The 24,218-nt window shown below is 41.4% G+C and overlaps 1 protein-coding gene across 2 annotated transcripts in view; it reads right to left on the bottom strand.

Annotated features, from left to right (window-relative positions):
- The window catches only part of MYH11 (myosin heavy chain 11), a 132,549-nt gene that overhangs the window by 10,578 nt on the left and 97,753 nt on the right, over nucleotides 1-24,218 (bottom strand). For both annotated transcript variants that reach the window (XM_073542911.1, XM_073542912.1), the window contains 28 exons: nucleotides 22,127-22,245; nucleotides 17,449-17,601; nucleotides 17,081-17,254; nucleotides 16,817-16,990; nucleotides 16,617-16,731; nucleotides 16,309-16,502; nucleotides 15,030-15,151; nucleotides 13,505-13,574; nucleotides 10,936-11,096; nucleotides 8,714-8,822; nucleotides 8,457-8,588; nucleotides 8,139-8,345; nucleotides 7,486-7,623; nucleotides 7,275-7,398; nucleotides 6,763-6,934; nucleotides 6,290-6,502; nucleotides 5,359-5,503; nucleotides 5,068-5,274; nucleotides 4,881-4,985; nucleotides 2,990-3,142; nucleotides 2,180-2,428; nucleotides 1,883-2,095; nucleotides 1,528-1,740; nucleotides 1,276-1,437; nucleotides 968-1,096; nucleotides 790-878; nucleotides 566-689; nucleotides 279-487 (listed from right to left, as the gene is read on the bottom strand). In XM_073542911.1, the coding sequence (XP_073399012.1) occupies nucleotides 279-487; nucleotides 566-689; nucleotides 790-878; nucleotides 968-1,096; nucleotides 1,276-1,437; nucleotides 1,528-1,740; nucleotides 1,883-2,095; nucleotides 2,180-2,428; nucleotides 2,990-3,142; nucleotides 4,881-4,985; nucleotides 5,068-5,274; nucleotides 5,359-5,503; nucleotides 6,290-6,502; nucleotides 6,763-6,934; nucleotides 7,275-7,398; nucleotides 7,486-7,623; nucleotides 8,139-8,345; nucleotides 8,457-8,588; nucleotides 8,714-8,822; nucleotides 10,936-11,096; nucleotides 13,505-13,574; nucleotides 15,030-15,151; nucleotides 16,309-16,502; nucleotides 16,617-16,731; nucleotides 16,817-16,990; nucleotides 17,081-17,254; nucleotides 17,449-17,601; nucleotides 22,127-22,245 (4,375 nt within the window). The remainder of the gene's footprint in view (nucleotides 1-278; nucleotides 488-565; nucleotides 690-789; nucleotides 879-967; nucleotides 1,097-1,275; nucleotides 1,438-1,527; nucleotides 1,741-1,882; nucleotides 2,096-2,179; nucleotides 2,429-2,989; nucleotides 3,143-4,880; nucleotides 4,986-5,067; nucleotides 5,275-5,358; nucleotides 5,504-6,289; nucleotides 6,503-6,762; nucleotides 6,935-7,274; nucleotides 7,399-7,485; nucleotides 7,624-8,138; nucleotides 8,346-8,456; nucleotides 8,589-8,713; nucleotides 8,823-10,935; nucleotides 11,097-13,504; nucleotides 13,575-15,029; nucleotides 15,152-16,308; nucleotides 16,503-16,616; nucleotides 16,732-16,816; nucleotides 16,991-17,080; nucleotides 17,255-17,448; nucleotides 17,602-22,126; nucleotides 22,246-24,218) is intronic.

Genomic DNA, 24,218 nt, shown 5'->3' with positions numbered 1-24,218 from the left:
TTCTCAAGAATGCAGCAACAGATACAAAACATAAAGATCTTAATTGACTTTCATTTCAAAGAAGTACCCCACAACCACACAATATATGCAGTTTGGGGGGTCGGGGGATAGAGGGTTGGAAAGGAATCTTTTCCATGATATGGGGCAATTAGCATTTACCACAGAAGGATTGTAGTATTAGAATTACGTATATCTATAGGGGCCATTATTATAGAATACTGTGTTATAGATTGCATACTGAAGCAGATATCTTCAAAGACGTTGGACGCACAACATACCTGGCTTCCTGTTCTAGCTGTTCCTCCAGCTGAGCGATCTTAGCTTCCATTGCAGAGATCGTGGACTTGAATTTGGACTTGACGGTGCCCTCCATTTCTTGCAGTTTGCTCTTGAGCTCTTTGTTCTGCCTCTCCAGCTGCTGGCGTGCACTCTCGTTCTTCTGTGAAGTGCTACGCTCAGCCAATAGTTCATTGTTAAGTTGTTCTGCCTGCAAACCAAGATAGAGAGAACTTATAAAAGCCAGTCCCAATATTATAAAACGTAGGCTTACCATCCTGATACCTACCTGCTGCACTGCTTTCCTCATCCTGTCACTCATGCCTTCTATGTTGCTCTGTTCTTCCTCCAGTTCCTCCTCCAGCTGTGTGATTCTGGCTTCCAGACGCCGCTTGTCATCCAGGAGAGTGGATCTATTGACATGAAATGAAGGATGTAAATTATTGTGATACAGTAAGTATTAGAATGATTATGGTTTTTTGTATTCTTTCCGTCCTGAAGGCTTTCACTTACTTTCCTGATGCGCTGCCTGCAAGTTCTTCTGCAAGTTCCTCTTTCTCCAAATCGGATTGTTTTTTTGCTCTCTCAGCAGCAGCCAAATCCTAATGGAGTAATTGCCATGTATGAAGTTCTGAGACTGTCTTTTTCCCCTTATGGTTTCATCTCGGTTAATTATTATCTTATTTCTTACCTCTTGTAGTTGGATAAGTTCAGCTTCTAAGCTCTTGGCTTTCTTCTCGTTCTCTCTAGCAGTACCAAAGATCTCCTCTCGTGCTGCACGAGCATCATCTAGATCTCTCTGGAAGTCTTTCATCTGAGCCTGAAATGTATTTATGTATGTTATATCTTTCTGTATATATTATTACGAGAGACAATAAAATGTATTAATACTAATATACACACACTTGGAACCTTCGTATAAGGACATGTTTTATGAAATGTCGTAAAATAATTGTGTATCATTTTGCTTCTTGGAATTGTCTATTTAATTGTGCTGACCTGCAGCTTCCTCAGTTGTTTGATGGCTTCATCCCGACCTTTGTTGGCAAAGTCAACTTGTCCTTCCAAGTCTTTGATATCAACTTCTAATTTCTTCTTGGATGCAGCTGCTGCTGTCCTCTGCTTCCGTTCATCTTCCAGTTCTGTTTCGTACTCGTGAACCTTAGAAAGTGTGAATAAATAAACTTTGAAGACTGCTTGCATAGTGATAATGATGATTATTACTATACGTTTATACATATTTCTGATTACCTGTTTGACCAGCTGCCTCCTCTTCTCCTCATTCTGCTCATCTCTAGCTTGTAAATCTCTCTCGAATTGTGTTTTAAGGGCTTGCATGTTGACTTCGAGTCTAAGTTTGGCATCTTCTGTCGCTTGGAGCTCATCTTCCAATTCCTCCAGCTGTGTCTTCATTTCTTCAACTTGTTGTTCAAGGGTTCTCTTGGATTTCTCCAAATCATGGACCTTAGTAGAGAAAACACGTCTTTGTCATTTACCTTTATAGGATTTCTCAGCCTAACTGTGTGTAATTTGTGGCTTGAGATAATCTGACAACATTTCAGAAGTTATTTTCTTTGGTAACAACAACATATTCGAAACTACTTACATTCTTGCCTACATCATCCTTGGAGCTGACCAAGTCTTCCATCTCAGCCTTCAGTAGTTTATTAACTCTCTCAAGTTCTTCCTTGGACTGTAAGGCTTCTTCAAGAGCTCTGGCGAGTGATAACGCTTTGGTTTCTTTCTCTCTGGCTTCTGCCTCAGCTCTGTCTCTCTCATCTGCATATTTTGAAGATATGTTTTTCTCCTCTGCCAACATCTGCCAATATAAAATGAATAGTCAGACACCATCTATGAAATCATTACCTAGTATAAATGTCAGTATCATCCAAATGCGACCAACCTGGTCGAACTTCTTCTGTTTCTTCTCCAAGTTAGACACCAGTTGGCGCTGATTATCCAAATCAACTATTAAGTCATCGAGCTCCTGCTGTAGGCGAGTCTTTGTCTTTTCCAATTTGTCAAAAGCAGCGGCTTTCTCTTCAAACTGTTGTGTCATGGACTCAATGTCTCTCTGGAATTTTTTCTTGCCTTCTTCCATTGATTCTATGGTGGAAGTAAATTCTTGCAATTTCCTCTTGGAGTCTGACAGCTGAATTGGAAGAACAAGTAAATTTTAAACCCATTAAGACCCAAAACATTTGTTCCTTACACCGTAGGTACCCACAATCCTTCAACAGCTGTTTAATGACAACTATTCCTCCTGATCACCTCATACACATGAACTATTGGTTTGGTTGTCTTGTTTCAATAGTAAGAGTGGAGTAAGCCACAGTCAGACACCTTTGGTGGTGTTTGATCTCCACTCAGAACAAAAGGATCTGCAGATAAAATTCCACTTTGCCCTGAGATTATCTGTCAGGCAAGAATCTAGACACCCTTCTCTGGTCTTGTTCACACTACAAACGCTGTTGTAAGTACTGAACTGACTATACATCTTCAGTTCCTGTGTGTGTTATTTCTGGATCTGTATTTTCATGTGTTCCCTCCATTACTTGTCTACCTGCTGCCCTGATTCTTGCTGTTCCATTTGTCATCTGGAAAGTTTTGCCCACTGTGAGAGCCTTCCGTCTACGTTCTTCACCCTGACCTGCAGCTTGGTGAATCTACCTCACCAGGTGACCCCATAACAATCAAATGACAGGACAATTACCTGGATATTCAGTGTGGAGATGTGGCGTTCAAGGTTCTGCTTGGCCTCTGCTTCTTCATCTAGTTGTTCTTGGAGACTGTTCTTTTCATCCTCTACTTGACGGAGCTTAGTGGCCACATTTAACTTCTGACGAGTCTCTTCTTGTAGCAACTCCTACAAAATCAAGTCTGTTAATCTATATATACCGGAAAGATCATTAAAACATAACACTACCGTTCAAAAGGTTGGGGTCACCCAGACAATTTTGTGTTTTCCATGAAAACTCGTACTTTTAGTAATCAAATGAGTTGCCAAATGAATTTAAAATTTAGTCCAGACATTGACAAGGTTTGAAAAAAAGATTTTTATTTGAAATAATAATTTTCTCCTTCAAACTTTGCTTTCATCAAAGAATGCTCCATTTGCAGCAATTACAGCATCTCAGACCTTTGGCATTCTAGCAGTTAATTTGCTGAGTTAATTTGGAGAAATTTCACCCCATGCTTCCAGAAGCCCCTCCCACAAGTTGGTTTGGCTTGATGGGCACTTTTTGTGTACCATAAGGTCAAGCTGCTCCCACAACAGCTCAATGGGGTTGAGATCTGGTGACTGCGCTGGCCACTCCATTACAGATGGAATGCCAGCTGCCTGCTTCTTCCCTAAAAAGTTCTTGAATAATTTGGAGGTGTGCTTTGGGTCATTGTCCTGATGTAGGATGAAATTGGCTCCAATCAAGCGCTGTCCACAGGGTGTGGCATGGCGTTGCAAAATGGAGTGATAGCCTTCCTTATTCAAAATCCATTTTACCTTGTACAAAGCTCCCTCTTTACCAGCGCCAAAGCAACCCCAGACCATCACATTACCTCCACCATGCTTGACAGATGGCATCAGACACTCTTCCAGCATCTTTTCATTTGTTCTGCGTCTCACAATTGTTCTTCTGTGTGATCCAAACACCTCAAACTTGGATTCGTCTGTCCATAACACTTTTTTTCCAATCTTTCTCTGTTCAATGTCTGTGTTCTTTTGCCAATATTAATATTTTGCTTTTATTTGCCAGTCTCAGATATGGCTTTTTCTTTACCACTCAACCCTGAGGTGCAGCATCCTGGAGTCGCCTCTTCACTGTAGACGTTGACATTGGCATTTTGCGTGTACTATTTAATGAAGCTGCCAGTTGAGGACCTGTGAGGCGTCGATTTCTCAAACTACGGACTCTAATGTACTTGTCTTGTTGCTCAGTTGTGCAGCGGGGCCTCCCACTTCTCTTTCTACTCTGGTTAGAGCCTGTTTGTGCTCTCCTCTGAAGGGAGTAGTTAGTACACACCGTTGTAGGAAATCTTCAGTTTCTTGGCAATTTCTTGCATGGAATAGCCTTCATTTCTAAGAACAAGAATAGACTGTCGAGTTTCACATGAAAGTTCTTTTTTTTCTGGCCATTTTGAGAGTTTAATGGAACCAACAAATGTAGTGCTTCGGATGCTCAACTAGCTCAAAGGAAGGTCAACTTTATAGCTTCTCTAATCAGCCAAACAGTTTTCAGCTGTGCTAACATACTTGCACAAGCGTTTTCAAGGGTATTCAACCATCCATTAGCCTTCTTACACAGTTAGCAAACACAAAGTACCATAACATAAGAACAATGGAGTGATGGTTGTTGGAAATGGGCCTGTATACACCTATGAACATATTGTATTACAAGCCAGACGTTTGCAGCTAGAATAGTCATTTACTACATTAACAATGTATAGAGCATATTTCTGAATCATTTAATGTTAGCTTCATTGGAAAAAACTGTGCTTTTCTTTCCAAAATAAGGAAATTTCTAAGTGACCCTAAACTTTTGAACAGTAGTGTATTTTGGGGAAAACAGAAATAATTAATACTGATATATTTAATACCCGTCACTTGCCTGACTGTCCTGGAGCTGTGATGATAATCCGGCAACATCTTTAGAGAGTTTAATGGATTTTGTCTCTGCTTCGCTGAGGAGGACAGTGACATTTTCCAGTTCCACCTACAAATATAAGAGATCAGTAAAGCAATAATAGTGAAAAGTGACGTTCAAAGTGAGCTCCAAGCTTGGTAACGTTCTGTACCTGTACTCTGTGGGATTTTTCTGTCAGCTCATTTCTGGCTCGTTCTCCTTCGGTATACTTAGACTGCAGCTCTTGCAACTGAACTTCAAGCTTTTTCTTCTTATGCTCTACATCTTGTTTTGCCTGGTTTAATGATCGGATCTCTACCGTGAGCTCGGAGTTCTCCTTCTCCAAACCCTGTTTGCTCTTTTCCAAGTTGACTTTGACCTGTATATTAGAAAAATATGACATTAATGATGGTCTTACTAATATATATTGTATTAATTGTTCCTAATAATGAAGAATTCTTACCCTTTTTACTTGTTCCAGTTGTTCTGTTATCTCTTCAACAGCTTGAGTGTGCTTCTGTCTCATCTCCTGGACCTGGGCTTCATGTGTTCTTGTCTCCTCTTCCAATGCCCTCTTCAGTACTGTAACCTCCTGTTCTCTCTTCGCTCTGCAATTAAGTAGTTTTATTATGAAGACTATGAGACTACAATCAATCTTCATTATGCAAGCTACGCACTATGGATATTGGTCCCCATAACTGACCATACATGTCTCCACATCCAACGGACAGTGGGGGTTTTTTTTATGATGGCCTACATTTATTAAGTATTTAGACAATGATAAAACTACCTTTAATATTCATAATTTCTGGAAATTCAGGTAAATTATTGCAACAAGTGGACTGGCCATTTAGGCATTAGTGCAGTGCCCATGGGTTCCTTGCCTATGGAGGCACTGCTTAGAAAGTTACAGCGTTTCTTAAAAGATTAAAAGTCATGTTAATTTTTTTTTTTTTCATAAAACAATAGTACGCATGAAAATAGAAGCTTTGTATTATATCTTATTGGAGAAATATGCTTTTTTTATCCTTTTGAATTGAACATTGAAATCTAATTCATGAGTAAAATCTGATAAAAAGATAGGAGATGACAGTTGGTGCTCATAAGGTTCTATACATGGGTAGGGGAGAGCTAGATGTAGACACAGACTTTCTTCTGCAAGTTCTGAAACGACAGTTACACTTTAACACAATATTCCATTTATAGGCCCTTATGACATAGCCTTAGTATATGCCCTAAATTCCCGATTGGCAGGAATGGGGCTCCTACTTATAGGATAATGGAGTCACCCCATTTGTTTCTTCGACCACAGAATTCCTCAAGTTTTTTTTGTTTTTTTTTTTTAAATAATTTTAAATAATTTCTCTACTTTCAGGATTTTTTGACACACTCACCGGAGCTCTTGTTGCGTTGCTGTGCTGTCGAGAGTGTCTTCTAACTCTGTCTTCAGTGCTTCCAATTCTTCACCCAAGTCTCTCTTTTGCTTTTCTGCCTTGTTCCTCGCTGCTCTTTCAGATTCTAAGTCTTCTTGAAGGTCGGATATATGAGCTTCCAACTCTCGGATTTTTTTCAAAGCATTATTTTTCTGGGCGGTTTCATCTTCCAACCTTGAAATGATAAAAATTATATTAGAGACACGTTGGGAACAGTCACTCAGGTTTGCCACGTATAGCTTCTCCATCCTAAATAAATCTAATGTTGTAATTTCCATGATTTACTGCTATAACACCTGGAAATATTTCATGTACTGTAGCTACTTTACTACTACATTTAACACTTTCCGACCCGCTCCCCTCGGAGTTCATCTTTATACTGTATTATATCATCCCGGAAACATTGTCCTTCTCGCCTGACCAGCTTGTGTCACCTGGCGAGAGCAGCTTGTAACTCCTCTTCTTTTTTGGCTAATTGTTGCTTGAGCTCAGCGATTTGTGCTTGCAGGTCGGCAATTTGTTCATGAAGGTCACTAGATTCTCCTTCCATCTTTCGCTTCACCTTTTCAAGCTCTTGTCTGCTTTTCTCTTCTTTCTTTAGACGCACTAAAGGAAGTAGAAAAAGAGGTCATAAAGGGTGAAGCTGTTGAAATGTTATTCTTCTATTCAGCATTTTCATTGTTATGGTATGGCCTAAGCACGATCTATATAGCGCTAGTTTATACGTTTTACCAGTATGTAATAATCACTTGTAGCTGGATCTAAGGTCTAAGGCATCTTAATGTATGATGTTTGCTGGACGATCATCAAGAAGGGTAGGTGGTGTAGACCCCCTAAGTCCTAAAGGTGATGGACACCACTTGCAGGATCCCAATGTGTACTTTTCTAGGACCCTAGGACACCAAATATATATATATATTTACAAGTGATCAATACATTTACTAACCTTCCAGTTCTGAGATCATAGATTCATGTTTATTTTTTAATTTTGTCAAGTTCTTTGCTTTTTCTTCTTCTTCTGCCAAATTAGATGTAAGGTCGTTGACTCTCTCCTCAAGCACCTTTCTCTCCTATTTTTTAAAAAAGTATATTAACATTTGTTATTAAGGTAAAAGCTGATTTTTATATAAGGTTAAAGTGTCTCCCTATGTTTATACCTTAGATAACTTGTTGTTCTGATCGTCCATTAAAAGAACATCGTCTTCCAATTTCTTTATCTTGGCTTCTGCTGTCACCTTCTCCAGCTGTAGCTTCTGTCTGGCTGCTTCCTCCTCTTCTAATTGTTCTTCCAGGTCCTAAAGTGGAAACCAAAATTTTTAGTTATTTGATTATACATTGACATTAATTTCCAAAGCCCTTTATATGAATCATCTACACAGTCTCCATTGGGTCTCACAACCTAAATTCCCCGCCAGTATGTCTTTGGAGTGTGGGAGGAGACCAGAAAACCCAAAAGAAGCCCACACGAAAACGGGGAGAACACACAAACTCTTTACAGATGTTGTCCTTGGTGGGATTGGTTCCGAATTCGATCGGCAGCGAATATTGTTTTTTGCAATATTCGTCAAACACAGCCGAATGTCATTAGCTGGAGTAGAAATTACCGAATATGTTCGGAACCAATCATTAAACATACAATCGGCAGAAATAGAGTACAAATATGGCACAAATATGGCACGAATATGGCAAATTCAGATTTGGCCACCGAATCCGAACAAATTCGCTCAACTCTAGTCAGGACTCCAAGGTTGCAAATCAACAGTGATAACCACTGAGCCACGGCGACACGAGATGACAAATGATGCCTCACCTGCATCTGCTGCAACATCTTCTTTTTCTCAGCTTGGAGTTGTTGGGTTTGTTCTTCCTCTTCTTCTATTCTGACCTCCATTTCATGGAGAATTTCTTCCAGTTCTTGTTTCTTGGCTTGCAGTCGTATCCTCATCTCTTCGGCTTCAGCAAATAGCTCAGTCTCAGCCTGAAGCTGCTCTTGGAGTTGATTCTTCTCTTCTGTCAACTGGGCAAGGACAATATAACCATGGCATAAGAATTACCTTTATATTAGATATTTTCTTGGATTGACTAAGATGGACAAGGTGTCGTAAAACATGTCCTGGCTTCCATATACCTGGATATGTTTCATCTGAATCTCCTTCAATTCGATCTCTGTTTTGTGGAACCTCTCACTGACTCTTACAAGTTCTTCATCTTTGGCTTGCATTTCTTCTTCCTGGCGGGTGACTTGCAGTAGAGGTTTCACCTGACAAGAGATATATGATGAATGAGCATTTTAGTTATACAAGTAAATATTATTCCAGCAGACCAGCAATTAGTATGTAATTATGGGGATCCTTGCTGCAGACATTTCAGAAGTGAAGATTTTACCTTAGTGAACAGTCTCCACCATTGCCAGTTTCTGAGTTTCAGATAAGCAGCACAATTTCTTTGGATGACTTTCATTGCAGTTAACTGCTGCTGCCTCTTTGCAAAAGCCCTATGAATATGAAACACATTGAGAAGACATTCAAAATTGTAATGTAGATCAATATTCAAATATCATATGTAGAAATTACTCCCAATAAATAATCAATTAACAAAAAAATATATAGTTTATTAATAGTTTATTGCTGATAACGTTTATCTTATTATGTGTCATGTTATCACTAACAAACTATTAATAATCCATATATTTTTTAATTGATTTATTGGGAACACTTTCTATATTGGATATTTATCTTGGCTCTTTACTCCTTCCTTTAATTTGGGGTTGATCGTTGGCATATAGGTGTAAATATATTAATTATCATTAAATATATTAATATACACCTAACAAAAAGTGAGTTGCAGATTCTATCATCTTCCATGCTGTAGTTATACAAATTAAGGGAATGCCAGATGACGGACACCAAAACATGCTTAATGGACCCTAACAACTATAATGGGGTCTGTTGGGATCCTGCCATAGAGTAGCATCTGTGCCGATTTGTGCCTCCTCTGTCTCTGCTTTGGTCGCTGGGCAGCACGCCTTTGTTGCTTGTGACGCGTGACAGAGCCAGTCCTGTTTTTTCCATGGGATTTTTGTTGCTGCTTTATAAGGGAGCCATAGTGTTAATTTTGGTCTAGGTTTTGATCACTCCTTCCCAAGATCCTTGGATGAGGCAGTCCGCTATTTAAACCTCTGAAGTTCTGACTCCAATTCCAGTCAATAGCATTTCTGTCCTAGTGAATACTGCTGTGCTGAGCTCCTGTATGTTATTCTGATTATTCCAGTTCTTTCACCTTGGCTTGACTTTTGACTAGGGTTTTGCGTTAAGATTTTGTCCCTGACGTGACCTTTTGACTTTGACTCTGCTTGACAACCCTACCTGCCTCTGAATCGTTCCTTCAGATGGCAGCCCTTCTGTGCAAAAAATCGACTGGACCCCATTGTAAGACCAGGGGTTAAAGAGTAAAGGTTGGGGTACCTCTGGAATCTGCCAGACGGAGTGGCTTGTGCCCAGACTGTTCAAGGCAGCCTTTTTGAGCCTGTGGCTTCTTTCAGTTGCGACACATGGTGGCCATCAATTTATCGGACAATATAGAGTAGTAAGTTCTGCTTTATTTTAGGCATTTTGGGAGTAATCCGGGACAGGGGCTTGAAATGGAGCAAATGTGAACACCCTAAGATCATTGCTATTTTTTAACCGATAGCAGAACAACAACGACTGACATACAGTCAATGTCATTAAAAACTATCTTCAGTGTAAAGAAGAACAAGGAGTCCTGGAACTGATGATATGGCCTCCACAGAGGCATGGCCTCAACATTATCACATCTTTGTGGGATCACATGAAGAGATAGAAGCATCTATGGAAGCCAGCATCCTCAGAAGATCTGTGGTTTGTTCTCCAAGAAGTTTGGATCATACTCCCTGCAGAATTCCATCAAAAACTGTTTGCAACTGTATATAGAAGAAGTGATGCTTTGATGCTGTTTTGAAGGCCAAGTGTGGTAAAACCAAATATTGATTTGATTTAGATTTTTCTTTTATTCAATCCTTAGTGTTTGGTTAACTGATAATAGTTTATTTTTATCATTTCTATACTTGAAATCATTTTTCCTTTGTAAAAATTTTTCCACACCGGCCTAAAACTTTTGCACACTGTACATGCTAGCACTTTGCCCAAAGTTATCTCGATCAACTCCCCCATATACATGAGGACTGGGAAAGTGTTCATGTCTTTTCTATAGGGAGCCAAATTTAGTCTAATGTGAATGGGAGCATAATGGGAACCTAACTCCTTAGTCACCATTCCACGCAAGTTAAGACAAATGAAAAAGGAGAAATGTTTTCAAACATTAGGCTCCTACCTTCTTCTTCTTCATCTTTTGCCTTCAAACTATTATTTTGTGTTTTAATCTATGAACTGATGTAGCTTAATCTAATACAAAGTAATTGAATGCTAATGTTTTTCCTCATTGATGACAAGTAGCAGAAAATGTAGAGGAAAATAGCTATAATGTGCTAGACGGGCCATTATAATGTCAAGTGATTTGTCTTTCGTCTTCTCCACGCCATTAAGGAGTCTTTACTCGTTTTGCAATTGCTTTTTCTCACTGTTACTTACTTTCTTGCAAGATAACCACGACTTTGAGCTTGGAAAGCAATGATTATATCTGTGATCTTCAAGTCTCGTTCTTCTTCCAGGTGAGCAAGGACGCCTGTCCTGAAGAATATCTTACTTTGGCCCACTCTGTACAGATTGGGGTCAAGTTCTAAGGCTTTGATCTGACAAAAACATTAAAAAAAGTTTATATTACTTCTTTATATTGATAATGCTTTTGCACACACTTTTACTGTATGCTTGAAGACCTTCTGTACTAATCTTTCTCAAAATCGCAAGTCATTCCCTTATCATTGGGTTAAGGTAATAACTTGTTGCTGGGACCTCCAAACCCAAGAAACCTGAGAACAGGGAAAATCTTTGCTCCATTCATTGTCAATGGGATTATCAGAAGTAGCTGAGCACAGTATTCTGATTTTTCCAACAGAACTGTAGACAATAAATGGAGCGTAGGTTGAGTATGCGCACTTCTCTTCCATTCAAGACACCCATTCTCAGGGTTCTGGAGCCCAATTTTGAGATTGCTGGAGATTCCAGTGTTTGTACACCCAACAATCAGCAGATTATTCCCTATCCTGCTGATAGAAATATTGACATTTGTTTATTCTGTAGTGAACTACCTAAAACCTCCAAGTGTTCTCTTGGGGCACGTGCTTTCACAACTGTCACATTTTGCCAATCACAGCTCGTCAAATGACCCAACAGTCTCAAATGCCATTGTGGCGCCCCTGAGGCTCGGTCGCTACAGAGGTACTGCACCTCCTCCTGAGGTGTGGTGCCCCACCATCCAGGTAAGGTGGAGGCTCCTGACCACGCTCCAACACCTGCACCCCACACCACAAAGTAGTGTAGCAAAGCACCTTCGGCGGCTCCCTGCTTGGAGTATAGCAAAGCACCCATTGGTGGCTCCCTGCTTGGAACACGAAACGTGCTGGGAGGTGGGTGGAGTTAGTTTACATTACAAAGAGCGGGAAAAGTTTAGGATTAGAGGTCAGTTGGTTAGTGAGTTGGAGAGAGAAGAAGATCCCCGGAGAGAGGGATAGATGGATGGAAGTGCTGCAGCAGATCCCAGTGACCTGGATCTGCTGGCACAGGAAAGGAAGAGAGAGAGCAACATAGACTGAAAGCCTGATTTTCCATAGAAAGCAAGATTAGTACGGAACGTGAGGAGTAAAAGAGAACAGAGGACGTGGGTTAGAAGAGAACCCTTCCTAGAAGTTCTAAGCGCAAGGCCGGGGCCCGGTCCCCGAGGTTGTATGGATACTAATGGTCCTAGCAAAGAGCAAACAGATGAACGGCATACTAGGGCACACAAATCACCACATTAACAGACGGAGCTATTTATCTGAAGTATTGCAGTATATATTTCAGTCAAAAAACGGAAGTGCTTGCATGAAAAAACATGAATATTTCAATGTGACGCGAAAAAAGGAGAAATATGCAGCACTCACAGATATAGCTGAAAAACTGTGCGTCTTTATTTCACATAAATTCCATCAATAGTTATGTGGACATGCAGGACGTCCTGCATGTCCACATAACTATTGATGGAATTTATGTGAAATAAAGACGCACAGTTTTTCAGCTATATCGGTGAGTGCTGCATATTTCTCCTTTTTTGCTTCACATTGAAATACTAATGGTCCTGCAGCAGACACCGGAGGAATAGAAGTACTATACCATCTACGTATCACTTCACCTACACTGCCCTGGGACTACAGCCCTGCCTGTGGAGGGCTATAACATCATTGCTGCACCACACCATCTGTCCCAGAGGATCGGTCTGCAGCGTCAGTTTACATCTCCATTGCCGAACACCACAGGTGGCGTCACGAATCACTTATAAACTTTCACCACCATAAGCACACTGCAACAACCCCCTTTTACTATGGGCGCCCAGGGTCACAGGCCGGGTCCCAGCTGCCATGACATCTCCCATTGAAGCTCATCGGGCCCGGTACCGAGTACCCCACAGCCCTGGGAGGGCAACCCACCATCAAGCTGTGGTATGGAAAGGGTGAAAGCATATTCCCCCACTGAAAACTTTGAAAAAACACACAGTTGCACTACAAGCAGAGATTTCCCATACTGTGCTCCAAAAGCAATAAATTTCAATATCTCTGCTATGGAGAGATGCAATGCAAAATGGAAAAAAGCGTCACGATCAGAGCAGCTCATGGATTTTTAAGAGTTATTTATCTCTTTATTTGCGCACGTGACAGATCCTTTTTAAGTACATAAGGAACATTTCAACTTCTCATAAAATGTTCAGTGCATTTTAGAAGACAAACTGTTAAACTATAAAAAAAATTAGGTTCAAAGGAGAAGAGGTGTAGTTACTCCTGGCAATCAATGAGTATGCAGCATTCATTTTTCAAAGACTGTTTGCTATGGGCATCGACTCCACTTTTTTATTGTGGACGTATTATTCCATATGTTATACTTTTTTATAAAAACAATACATATAAATGTAATAATCATATTTTTATACCCATACACCAACCAGGATTGGACACATGAAGGCAATATGAGGAGACTGTGGCATATTTAATCATCTCTGTGTTTTACGTACCATGATCACACAAGCCTGTTTACCATCCATAAAGCCTTTAGGGATAGATCCAGCAGCGAGGATTTCATATCTGTCATAATGAATGCAAGGACATGAGAATGACTTTAGTGCTGAAGTGTGCCACTATTAAATGCACTCAGGATAGAAACATTTGTCACATTTATGATGTAACAAAATGTAAATTTTGGAGCAAACCATTTTTGTAGAAAAATTGAAAAGGTTTGTGACTTTTCTCAAAAGTGTCAAGAAAAAGGCTGATGGTTTCACAAAAACTAATGGGTATTGGAGATTTACTGTAACATACCGTAAGTCAAAAATTGGAAGGCTTAGTTTTCCAATTCTGCTGAGAAAATGGAAACGGTCTTAGGAGCGCAGGAAAGAGACTCAGACAAGAGATGGGGTTAAACCACAACGCGTTTCGACGGAGGATCCGTCTTCATCAGGTGGAAGTTTATACTTCCACCTGATGAAGACGGATCCTCCGTCGAAACGCGTTGTGGTTTAACCCCTGTCTCTTGTCTGAGTCTCTTTCCTGCGCTTCTAAGACCGTTTCCATTTTCTCATTGCTCCTATCCTCCATTGGAGGTTTTTGGCTGGAGCTGCGGTGGAGACCTGACATTTTTGTCTGCCCCTGGGTTGCTTCCTAAGCGCTCCTCTATGACCGCTTATCACTGACTCTTAGTTTTCCAATTCTGGCACACAGACAGCCAACAATGAAGCAAATGTATTAATGGGCATGCGCCTTAGACTCTTCGGCACAGACATGCAAGTATCAAGATTAGAAGGTTACATGTTGTTTTTAACCCACAAATGTATGGAGCCCAGCCGAGGAGCCTCTTTAGTTATAGATTTTCTGCAGGGTTTCATTACTGTGTAGCCTATTTTACTATTCTATGATACTGTTTGTTACGCCGGCCACTCGCACACTTCCTAAGCGCCACCCTATTCACCGCATGTTTTGCTCTGCTTCACCCAGTACCTGACCATCGCTCTGAGCTGCCTGTTGCTTCTCTTCCAGCTCTGCTGGTTGTGAGTCATGGTGCAGAGCAGTTGAACCCTGCAGAAACTGTATCCGTTCTGTCCAGCAGAAATCTTCCTCCCCGGCCTCTAACCTGCCATCATTCGACTCCCCCTCCATTTCTCACCTGAACTTAGGTTCCTGGTAGCTCAGTCTCTAGATTCCTGTTTTGTACCACATGTTATTGGCCCAGCTTGCCTTCTCGTTTATCCAGATCTTTCCGCTCCTGACCTCGGCTACGAATTCTGAACCTGTGTTGCCTACCCCAAACTGGGACCATCTGACTATGCTTCTGTCTTGCCCACTTGTACTCTATACCTGAGTCTCTGACTCGGGAGACTGCCCTGGATTGGTACCTGGTGTCTACCGGCGGCCCAGCCTATCCTCACCATCAGAGGCTATAGTGAATACCCGATAGACACTTAGTTATGCCCCTCGTGGTGCAGTGGGATCAGACCCACCAGAGTTACACTGTTTATGCAAAAATTATGTTTTCATGGGACTTACCTTTGACGGAACTCCTGGAATACTATTCTGTTGGGGAATCCTTGCCGGCAAATTCTGATGCCTTCTAAGACACCATTGCATCTCAACTGTTCCAGAACAAGATGGGCATCGAGCTTTCCTGACTGAAGAGACGGTTATAACATTAGACACAAAATCGGAGAAATAAGCTGATATGCAAAAAGAAAAAAAATATGAATAATTCGCAACTAGATTTCTCAACAGGCACACATCCTCTTGAGAGTCATCATTACAGCACATGCACATTGATGTCCTTAGCTTTGCCCTCTGTAGGGCAGAGCAAAGTGTGCCTGTGCGAGCGTACACAGGTGCGAGATTACATTGTGTTATGTGGATGACACAATAATCAGAGGCAAAGGACAGCGGTTAAAAAAAAAGACAGGAGGCACAGTCACCGCAGCGATGATGCCGATCGCACCGGACTATACTATGTTGCATACATAGTGGGAGAAATTTGAATGGTATTTTTGGGGATATACAGGGCGGGACAGTACATGATATACATGTTTGTTGACTGAAGTAATGGAGTAAATAAAATTGATGGTATTTGTTTAGATACTCAAAATCTGGTAACAGGTTCCCTTTAAAGGGAATCTGTCTCCATGTTTTTACTATGTAATCTGAGAGCAGCCTAAGATAGGAGCAGATACGCTGATTCCAGTGATGGATCACTTACTGTGCTTCTTGCTGTAGTTTTGATAAAATCATTATTTACTCTGCAGATCTACCAGTTCTCTGAATGTGGAGCTCTCTATAACCCCACCCACACCACAGATTGGCAGCTATGTACAATGCTAATCAGTGGTGAGGGCGGGGTTACACAGAATAAGAGGACTACAATGCATGAGACAACTAGTCCTGTAGTGATAATCTCCTGCTGATAAAACACTGATTATATTGCAGTAACAACAAGCAGCCCAGTAAGTAACACATCACGGGAAGCAGGTTCTCTACCCCTACATCATGATTCTCTCAGATTAAATGGCAAAACCCTGCTGCCAGATTCCATTTAAGAGACTGGGATGACAGTAGACATCTATATTCCTGTGGAACATTCACTGGGTTCTCTGGTTTAGAAATAATAAATAATCTCAGTAAATATAGGCAGCACCCAGTGAAAGACTCTCACTTATCAGCCAAGGCTTCTAAAGAGCATCTCTTACTTACAAGGATTCAACATTGCAGATTGACAAAATTACATAGGTAACGTTCTTGTAAAGCTAAAACATTTCCAGTCAATGTATATATAATATATATTTACCCGTTTTTCATGATTTGGAATGATACAACGGACAAAGTTTGGACTTGTGTTTCTCAGTGTTGTCATCAGTTTGCCTAGTTGCTCCTTGTATAGTTGGCCGACCGTACGGAACATGCCTTTCTTGGTCTTTGAGGAACTTGGTAGGGAACTTTCAGTCATTTTTGCCATCTGATCCAACCCCACAATACGGTCAACTAGAAAAGGCAGATAGGATTGTAATAACTGTCACCTTTTATATAAAAATGGATATAAGGAATGGACAAGCTCTTAGGAACGTGCAATATACAGTGACAGAAGCCATATCCTACCGTCTTTCCATAGATCTGCAACAAATTTATCTGATGACTGGTTCAATAATGAAGTCACGTTGTCGTTTAAGGGGTCCATGTTCTTGGTTAGCCAAGCAGTGGCATCATAATCCACCTATAGGAGATGACAACAATTTTTTTTTTGTCTTTTTTTGCAAATTGGCATCAGATGTTTCCAGGTCATCATATAATCCTTGTACCTTTCCAGCGTAGTGAACAAGGGTGAAGATGGTTTTAACCTTCAGTTGCTTGGGTTTTTGGAATTTAATATGGTTCCCTTGTTCTGCGAACAGTTTCTCTACAAATGAGACATCAGTGGCTTTGGGGAACCAACACTCTTCATCCAGAAGAGCCAACACACCGGGTGGGTTATTCTATAACAAAATAAATAATAGTTTATAGACTACATTACCCTTTTCCTCTTGCGCTATAAAAATTATACAAGATCTTACAAAATTACTTACAGGCCTCTCAATGAGTTCTATGCATGGTTGCAGATCTAGACCAAAGTCAATGAAGTTCCACTCAATGCCTTCCCTTTGGTATTCTTCCTGCTCCAAAATGAACATAGTGTGGTTGAACAACTGCTGGAGTTTTTCATTGGTGTAGTTGATGCAGAGCTGCTCAAACGAGTTGACCTACAATAGTAAAATAAAAAAATGTTGATCAGTATAGGAAAATCAATATCCCATCGAGCAAGGAAATATTTGCTCTTAGAGTAACTACTGACTGTACTTCAATGTCTTGTTGGCTTAGAAATATCATCACACGTCTGATTTTTCAAAATCTTATTGAGTCTATTATATTTTCTACATCCTCTCATTTTTCTTACCTCAAATATTTCAAAACCGGCAATGTCAAGAATACCCAGAAAAGAAGCTCCTTGTCTCTTGGTTTTATCTAGAGCTTTGTTGACTCGACCGAGCAACCATAGGAAGAGACGTTCATAAGTTGCCTTTGCCAAAGCTTCAACTGCAAAGTCAGCCTATTTAGAAACAAAATTGAAAAATTAGTGTTTCGATCAGTTCTCCTGAGAGAGCAATATATTCTGTATTAATCAGTCAAAAGTGAAGACTTTCTTAAAGACAGAAAAATGAAATTTTCTTAAGGTTTGGAAACCCATTAGATAAAGATATTGTCAGGACCATCAAGAATATATCCCACCTCTGCCACCAATTGTCAGGACAATCAAGAAGATAACACACCTCTGCCATCAATTGCCAGGACAATCAAAAAGATATCCCACCTCTGCCACCAACTGTCAGGACAATCAAGAAAATATCCCACCTCTGCCACCAATTGTCAGGACAATCAAGAAGATAACACACCTCTGTCATCACAAGAAGATAACACACCTCTGCCATCAATTGCCAGGACAATCAAGAAGATATCCCACCTCTGCCATCAATTGCCAGGACAATCAAGAAGATATCCCACCTCTGCCACCAATTGTCAGGACAATCAAGAAGATAACACACCTCTGTCATCACAAGAAGATAACACACCTCTGCCATCAATTGCCAGGACAATCAAAAAGATATCCCACCTCTGCCACCAACTGGCAGGACAATCAAGAAAATATCCCACCTCTGCCACCAATTGTCAGGACAATCAAGAAGATAACACACCTCTGCCACCAATTGCCTGGACAATCAAAAAGATATCCCACCTCTGCCATCAATTGCCAGGACAATCAAAAAGATATCCCACCTCTGCCACCAATTTTCAGGACCATCAAGAAGATATCCCACCTCTGCCACCATTTGTCAGGACAATCAAGAAGATATCCCACCTCTGCCACCAATTGTCAGGACAATCAAGAAGATAACACACCTCTGTCATCACAAGAAGATAACACACGTCTGCCATCAATTGCTAGGACAATCAAGAAGATATCCCACCTCTGCCACCAATTGTCAGGACAATCATGAAGATTGATTGTGATATCACAAGAAGATAACACACCTCTGCCATCAATTGCCAGGACAATCAAAAAGATATCCCACCTCTGCCACCAACTGTCAGGACAATCAAGAAAATATCCCACCTCTGCCACCAATTGTCAGGACAATCAAGAAGATAACACACCTCTGCCACCAATTGCCTGGACAATCAAAAAGATATCCCACCTCTGCCATCAATTGCCAGGACAATCAAAAAGATATCCCACCTCTGCCACCAATTGTCAGGACCATCAAGAAGATATCCCACCTCTGCCACCATTTGTCAGGACAATCAAGAAGATATCCCACCTCTGCCACCAATTGTCAGGACAATCAAGAAGATAACACACCTCTGTCATCACAAGAAGATAACACACGTCTGCCATCAATTGCCAGGACAATCAAAAAGATATCCCACCTCTGCCACCAACTGTCAGGACAATCAAGAAGATAACACACCTCTGCCACCAATTGCCAGGACAATCAAAAAGATATCCCACCTCTGCCATCAATTGCCAGGACAATCAAAAAGATATCCCACCTCTGCCACCAATTGTCAGGACCATCAAGAAGATATCCCACCTCTGCCACCATTTGTCAGGACAATCAAGAAGATATCCCACCTCTGCCACCAATTGTCAGGACAACCAAGAAGATATAAGAGAAAAATAATGATAATGTAGGCATCACTAATCAAAGCAGGTGAACATATAATCCCTATAAAAAACTATTTTATTTCATGATATTAAAAAAACATCATTTTGCATCTTGATATCTGACATGACGGACATCATATTCATCTTCTATGCCTCCTGATGAACCGCTGGTGCGGGGAAACGCGTTGGGGTGACACCATGCATGATAAGTGGCCACTTTTCTAATCTTTTTTCTCTATGTATGCTCCATTGTCAGGGCATATCTAATCTAATACGGATATATGGTGGACCTTTGATTGTCATGTTGTGGTAATTTGTTTTTATGGGTATTTTTTTCTGAGACAGCTTGCATTATCTCTAGGGCATTTTTACTATTCATCTCTGCACTATCGGATATTGTTTTCACATCTGTGATATCAGGGACTGGTAGGGGAGCGAGGGATAGTCCTCGTTGAGTGGGGGTGCCAAAAAATAGTGATCTTTAGGGTGCCAACATCCATGGATAGGAAGGTATCAGAGAGGCCTAATGTAGGGTTTTTGCAGCATCTCAGTGTAGGTCTTTTTTCTGTATTGTGGCATTTGCCACTTTTTTTCACTGGGAAAATGGTGTTTTTTAATATCATGAAATAAAATAGTTTTTTATAGGGATTATATGTTCAACAACCAAGAAGATATCCCACCTCTGCCATCAATAGTCAGGACAATCAAGAAGATATCCCACCTCTGCCACCAATTGTCAGGACAACCAAGAAGATATCCCACCTCTGCCATCAATAGTCAGGACAATCAAGAAGATATCTCACCTCTGCTATCAATAGTCAGGACAATCAAGAATATATCTCACCTCTGCCATCAATAGTCAGGACAATCGCCCAATTGACTGACGATTGAAGGACCATTAAACGACTACTATTGCTGCTAGGCAAGCTATTGGGCAATTTCACAGCAAACGTATACTACAAAAGGTTGCAGTAGAGTGTTCATGGCTGGCTTCCTGACAAGTTGAGTAATTTCATTTTCAAGGTGGTAATCTTTCTCAACATCTTTTCAGAACAGTTGGATTATGTATCATCTCTCCATATTAGATAGGTGTTGTTTGGGGACCCAGCAGAGATTCTCAGATCAACTTTTATCCAATGTCTATGGCCACATTTAATGAGTAAAATATTTTATAGGTTATGAGAAGGACATATATTCACATTAATTTACAGTTGTGGCCAAAAGTATTGACACCTCTGCAATTTTGTCACATAATACTCAGTTTCTTCCTGAAAATGATTGCAAACACAAATTCTTTGGTATTATTATCTTCATTTAATTTGTCTTAAATGAAAAAACACAAAAAGAATTGTCCTAAAGCCAAATTGGATATAATTCCACACCAAACATAACAAAGAGGGTGGACAAAAGTATTGGCACTGTTCGAAAAATCATGTGATGCTTCTCTAATTTGTGTAATTAACAGCACCTGTAACTTACCTGTGGCACCTAACAGGTGTTGGCAATAACTAAATCTCACTTGCAGCCAGTTGACATGGATTAAAGTTGACTCAACCTCTGTCCTGTGTCCTTGTGTGTACCACATTGAGCATGGAGAAAAGAAAGAAGACCAAAGAACTGTCTGAGGACTTGAGAAACCAAATTGTGAGGAAGCATGAGCAATCTCAAGGCTACAAGTCCATCTCCAAAGACCTGAATGTTCCTGTGTCTACCGAGCGCAGTGTCATCAAGAAGTTTAAAGCCCATGGCACTGTGGCTAACCTCCCTAGATGTGGACGGAAAAGAAAAATTGACAAGAGATTTCAACGCAAGATTGTGCGGATGTTGGATAAAGAACCTCGACTAACATCCAAACAAGTTCAAGCTGCCCTGCAGTCCGAGGGTACAACAGTGTCAACCCGTACTATCCGTCGGCGTCTGAATGAAAAGGGACTGTATGGTAGGAGACCCAGGAAGACTCCACTTCTTACCCCGAGACAAAAAAAGCCAGGCTGGAGTTTGTCAAAACTTACCTGAAAAAGCCTAAAACGTTTTGGAAGAATGTTCTCTGGTCAGATGAGACAAAAGTAGAGCTTTTTGGGCAATGGCATCAACATAGAGTTTACAGGAGAAAAAAGAGGCATTCAAAGAAAAGAACACGGTCCCTACAGTCAAACATGGCGGAGGTTCCCTGATGTTTTGGGGTTGCTTTGCTGCCTCTGGCACTGGACTGCTTGACCGTGCACATGTCATTAAGAAGTCTGAAGACTACCAACAAATTTTGCAGCATAATGTAGGGCCCAGTGTGAGAAAGCTGGGTCTCCCTCAGAGGTCATGGGTCTTCCAGCAGGACAATGACACAAAACACACTTTTAAAAGCACTAGAACATGGTTTGAGAGAAAGCACTGGAGACTTCTAAGGTGGCCAGCAATGAGTCCAGACCTGAATCCCATAGAACACCTGTGGAGAGATCTAAAAATGGCAGTTTGGAGAAGGAACCCTTCAAATATCAGGGACCTGGAGCAGTTTGCCAAAGAAGAATGGTCTAAAATTCCAGCAGAGCATTGTAAGAAACTCATTGATGGTTCCCGGAAGCGGTTGGTCGCAGTTATTTTGGCTAAAGGTTGTGCAACCAAGTATTAGGCTGAGGGTGCCAATACTTTTGTCTTGCCCATTTTTGGAGTTTTGAGTGAAATGATCAATGTTTTGCTTTTTGCTTCATTCTCTTTTGTGTTTTTTCATTTAAGACAAATTAAATGAAGATAATAATACCAAAGAATTTGTGTTTGCAATCATTTTCAGGAAGAAACTGAGTATTATCTGACAGAATTGCAGGGGTGTTAATACTTTTGGCCACAACTGTACATTGAAATAGGAATAAATGAAGGTCAAGATCAATATTAATGATCAGTAATCAGTGAAAGTCATTACCTGTTCTTTGGTTTGAGCTTTCTGCACAAGGTCTCTTCCCACTTTAATACGAGGAGTCAGAATGGACCTTGTAAAGTCTGTTACATTGATTCCCATCAAATGGCAGCATTTCTGGGCAGCTAAAGAGCAAAACATGAAGTCATAATTACAGATAATTAGACCTAATTGTCATTCAGTAAAACCATCTTTATTATCATTGGAAACAGGTACAAGTATAAATATAGGGTAAAGTATAGATACAGCAGGGATTCTCAATGTTTGTTCTACTGAGCCTCACTAGTCATTACATGATGTTGTAGTCTCAGAATTGGTTGTTGCTCATGAGAAAAATTAAATATGAATCTAATCTATATATATAATTGCCTTAAATTGTCCGTCATCCACTTCCGTCTGGATGTCCCCGAATCCCACAATCCACCGCGCCGACCGGAAGTTCGCCGACCACCATATTGAAATACCCAAGTGATGGGTATTTCAATATGGCACCCGCTGGTGGTACCAGGCCCTTCCACAGTACCACCAGCGGGACACCGCCGCCGGACCCCCCGCCGCTGCCGCTGCTGGACCCGCCGCCGACGGACTCCCCCCGCCGGACCCGCCCCTGCCTGCCCACCCACCTCCGTCAGGCCGCAAGCCGCAGTCTTTCCTGCTGGCCGCTGCCAGGAGCCCCCCGCCGGACCCGCCGCTGCCTGCCCACCCACCTCCGTCACAGCTGGCAGGAAAGACTGCGGCTTGCGGCTTGTGCACAAGCCGCAAGCCGCAGTCTTTCCTGATGGCTGGCCGCCGCCAGGACCCCCCTCACCACTGAACCTGCCGCCGCTGCTTGCCCACCATGTACATGCACACACACACACACACGTATGTACACACACACACTCACATACACACACACGTATGTACACACACATGTACGTACACACACGTACTCACATACACACTCGTACTCACACACACACTTACTCACATATACACACACACATACTCATACACACACGTACTCACATACACACACGTACTCACATACACACACACGTACTCACATACACACGTACTCACATATACACACGCACACGTACTCAAATACACACACACGCACACATACACACACATACTCACACACACACACGTACTCACATACACACACGCGCACGTACTCACATACACACACGCGCACGTACTCACATACACACACGCGCACGTACTCACATACACACACGCGCACGTACTCACATATACACACGCACACGTACTCAAATACACACACACATACTCACATACACACACGCGCACGTACTCACATACACACACGTGCATGTACTCACATACACACACGTGCACGTACTCACATATACACACACGCACGTACTCACATATACACACGTGCACGTACTCAAATACACACACACACATACTCACATACACACGCACACGTACTCACATATACACACGCACACGTACTCACATACATACATACTCACATACACACACACACACACACATACACACGTACTCACATATACACACGCGCATGTACTCACATACACACACGCGCACGTACTCACATATACACACGTGCACGTACTCACATATACACACGCGCAAATACTCAAATACACACACACACACATACTCACATACACACGCACACGTACTCACATACGCACACATACTCACATACACACACATACACACGTACTCACATACACACACGCGCACGTACTCACATACACACACGCGCACGTACTCCCATATACACGCGCACGTACTAACATATACACACGCGCACGTACTCACATATACACACGCGCACGTACTCACATATACACACGCAAACGTACTCACATATACACATGCAAACGTACTCACATACACACACGCACACGTACTCACACACATACACATACTCACATACATACATACGTACTCACATACACACACACACGTACTCACACACACACACGTACTCACACACACAAACTCACACAAATGCACACACATACATACACCCACACTCACACACACACTTGTACTCACATACACACACATACTCACACACACGTACTCACATATACACACACATGTACTCACATCT

The sequence above is a fragment of the Dendrobates tinctorius genome, unplaced genomic scaffold (genome assembly GCF_039654945.1).
Source record: "Dendrobates tinctorius isolate UK_male_01 unplaced genomic scaffold, ASM3965494v1 ptg000129l, whole genome shotgun sequence".
NCBI lineage: Eukaryota > Metazoa > Chordata > Amphibia > Anura > Dendrobatidae > Dendrobates > Dendrobates tinctorius.
Note: the sequence above shows the minus strand (reverse complement) of the source record. Positions and strands in the feature narration are given on the sequence as shown.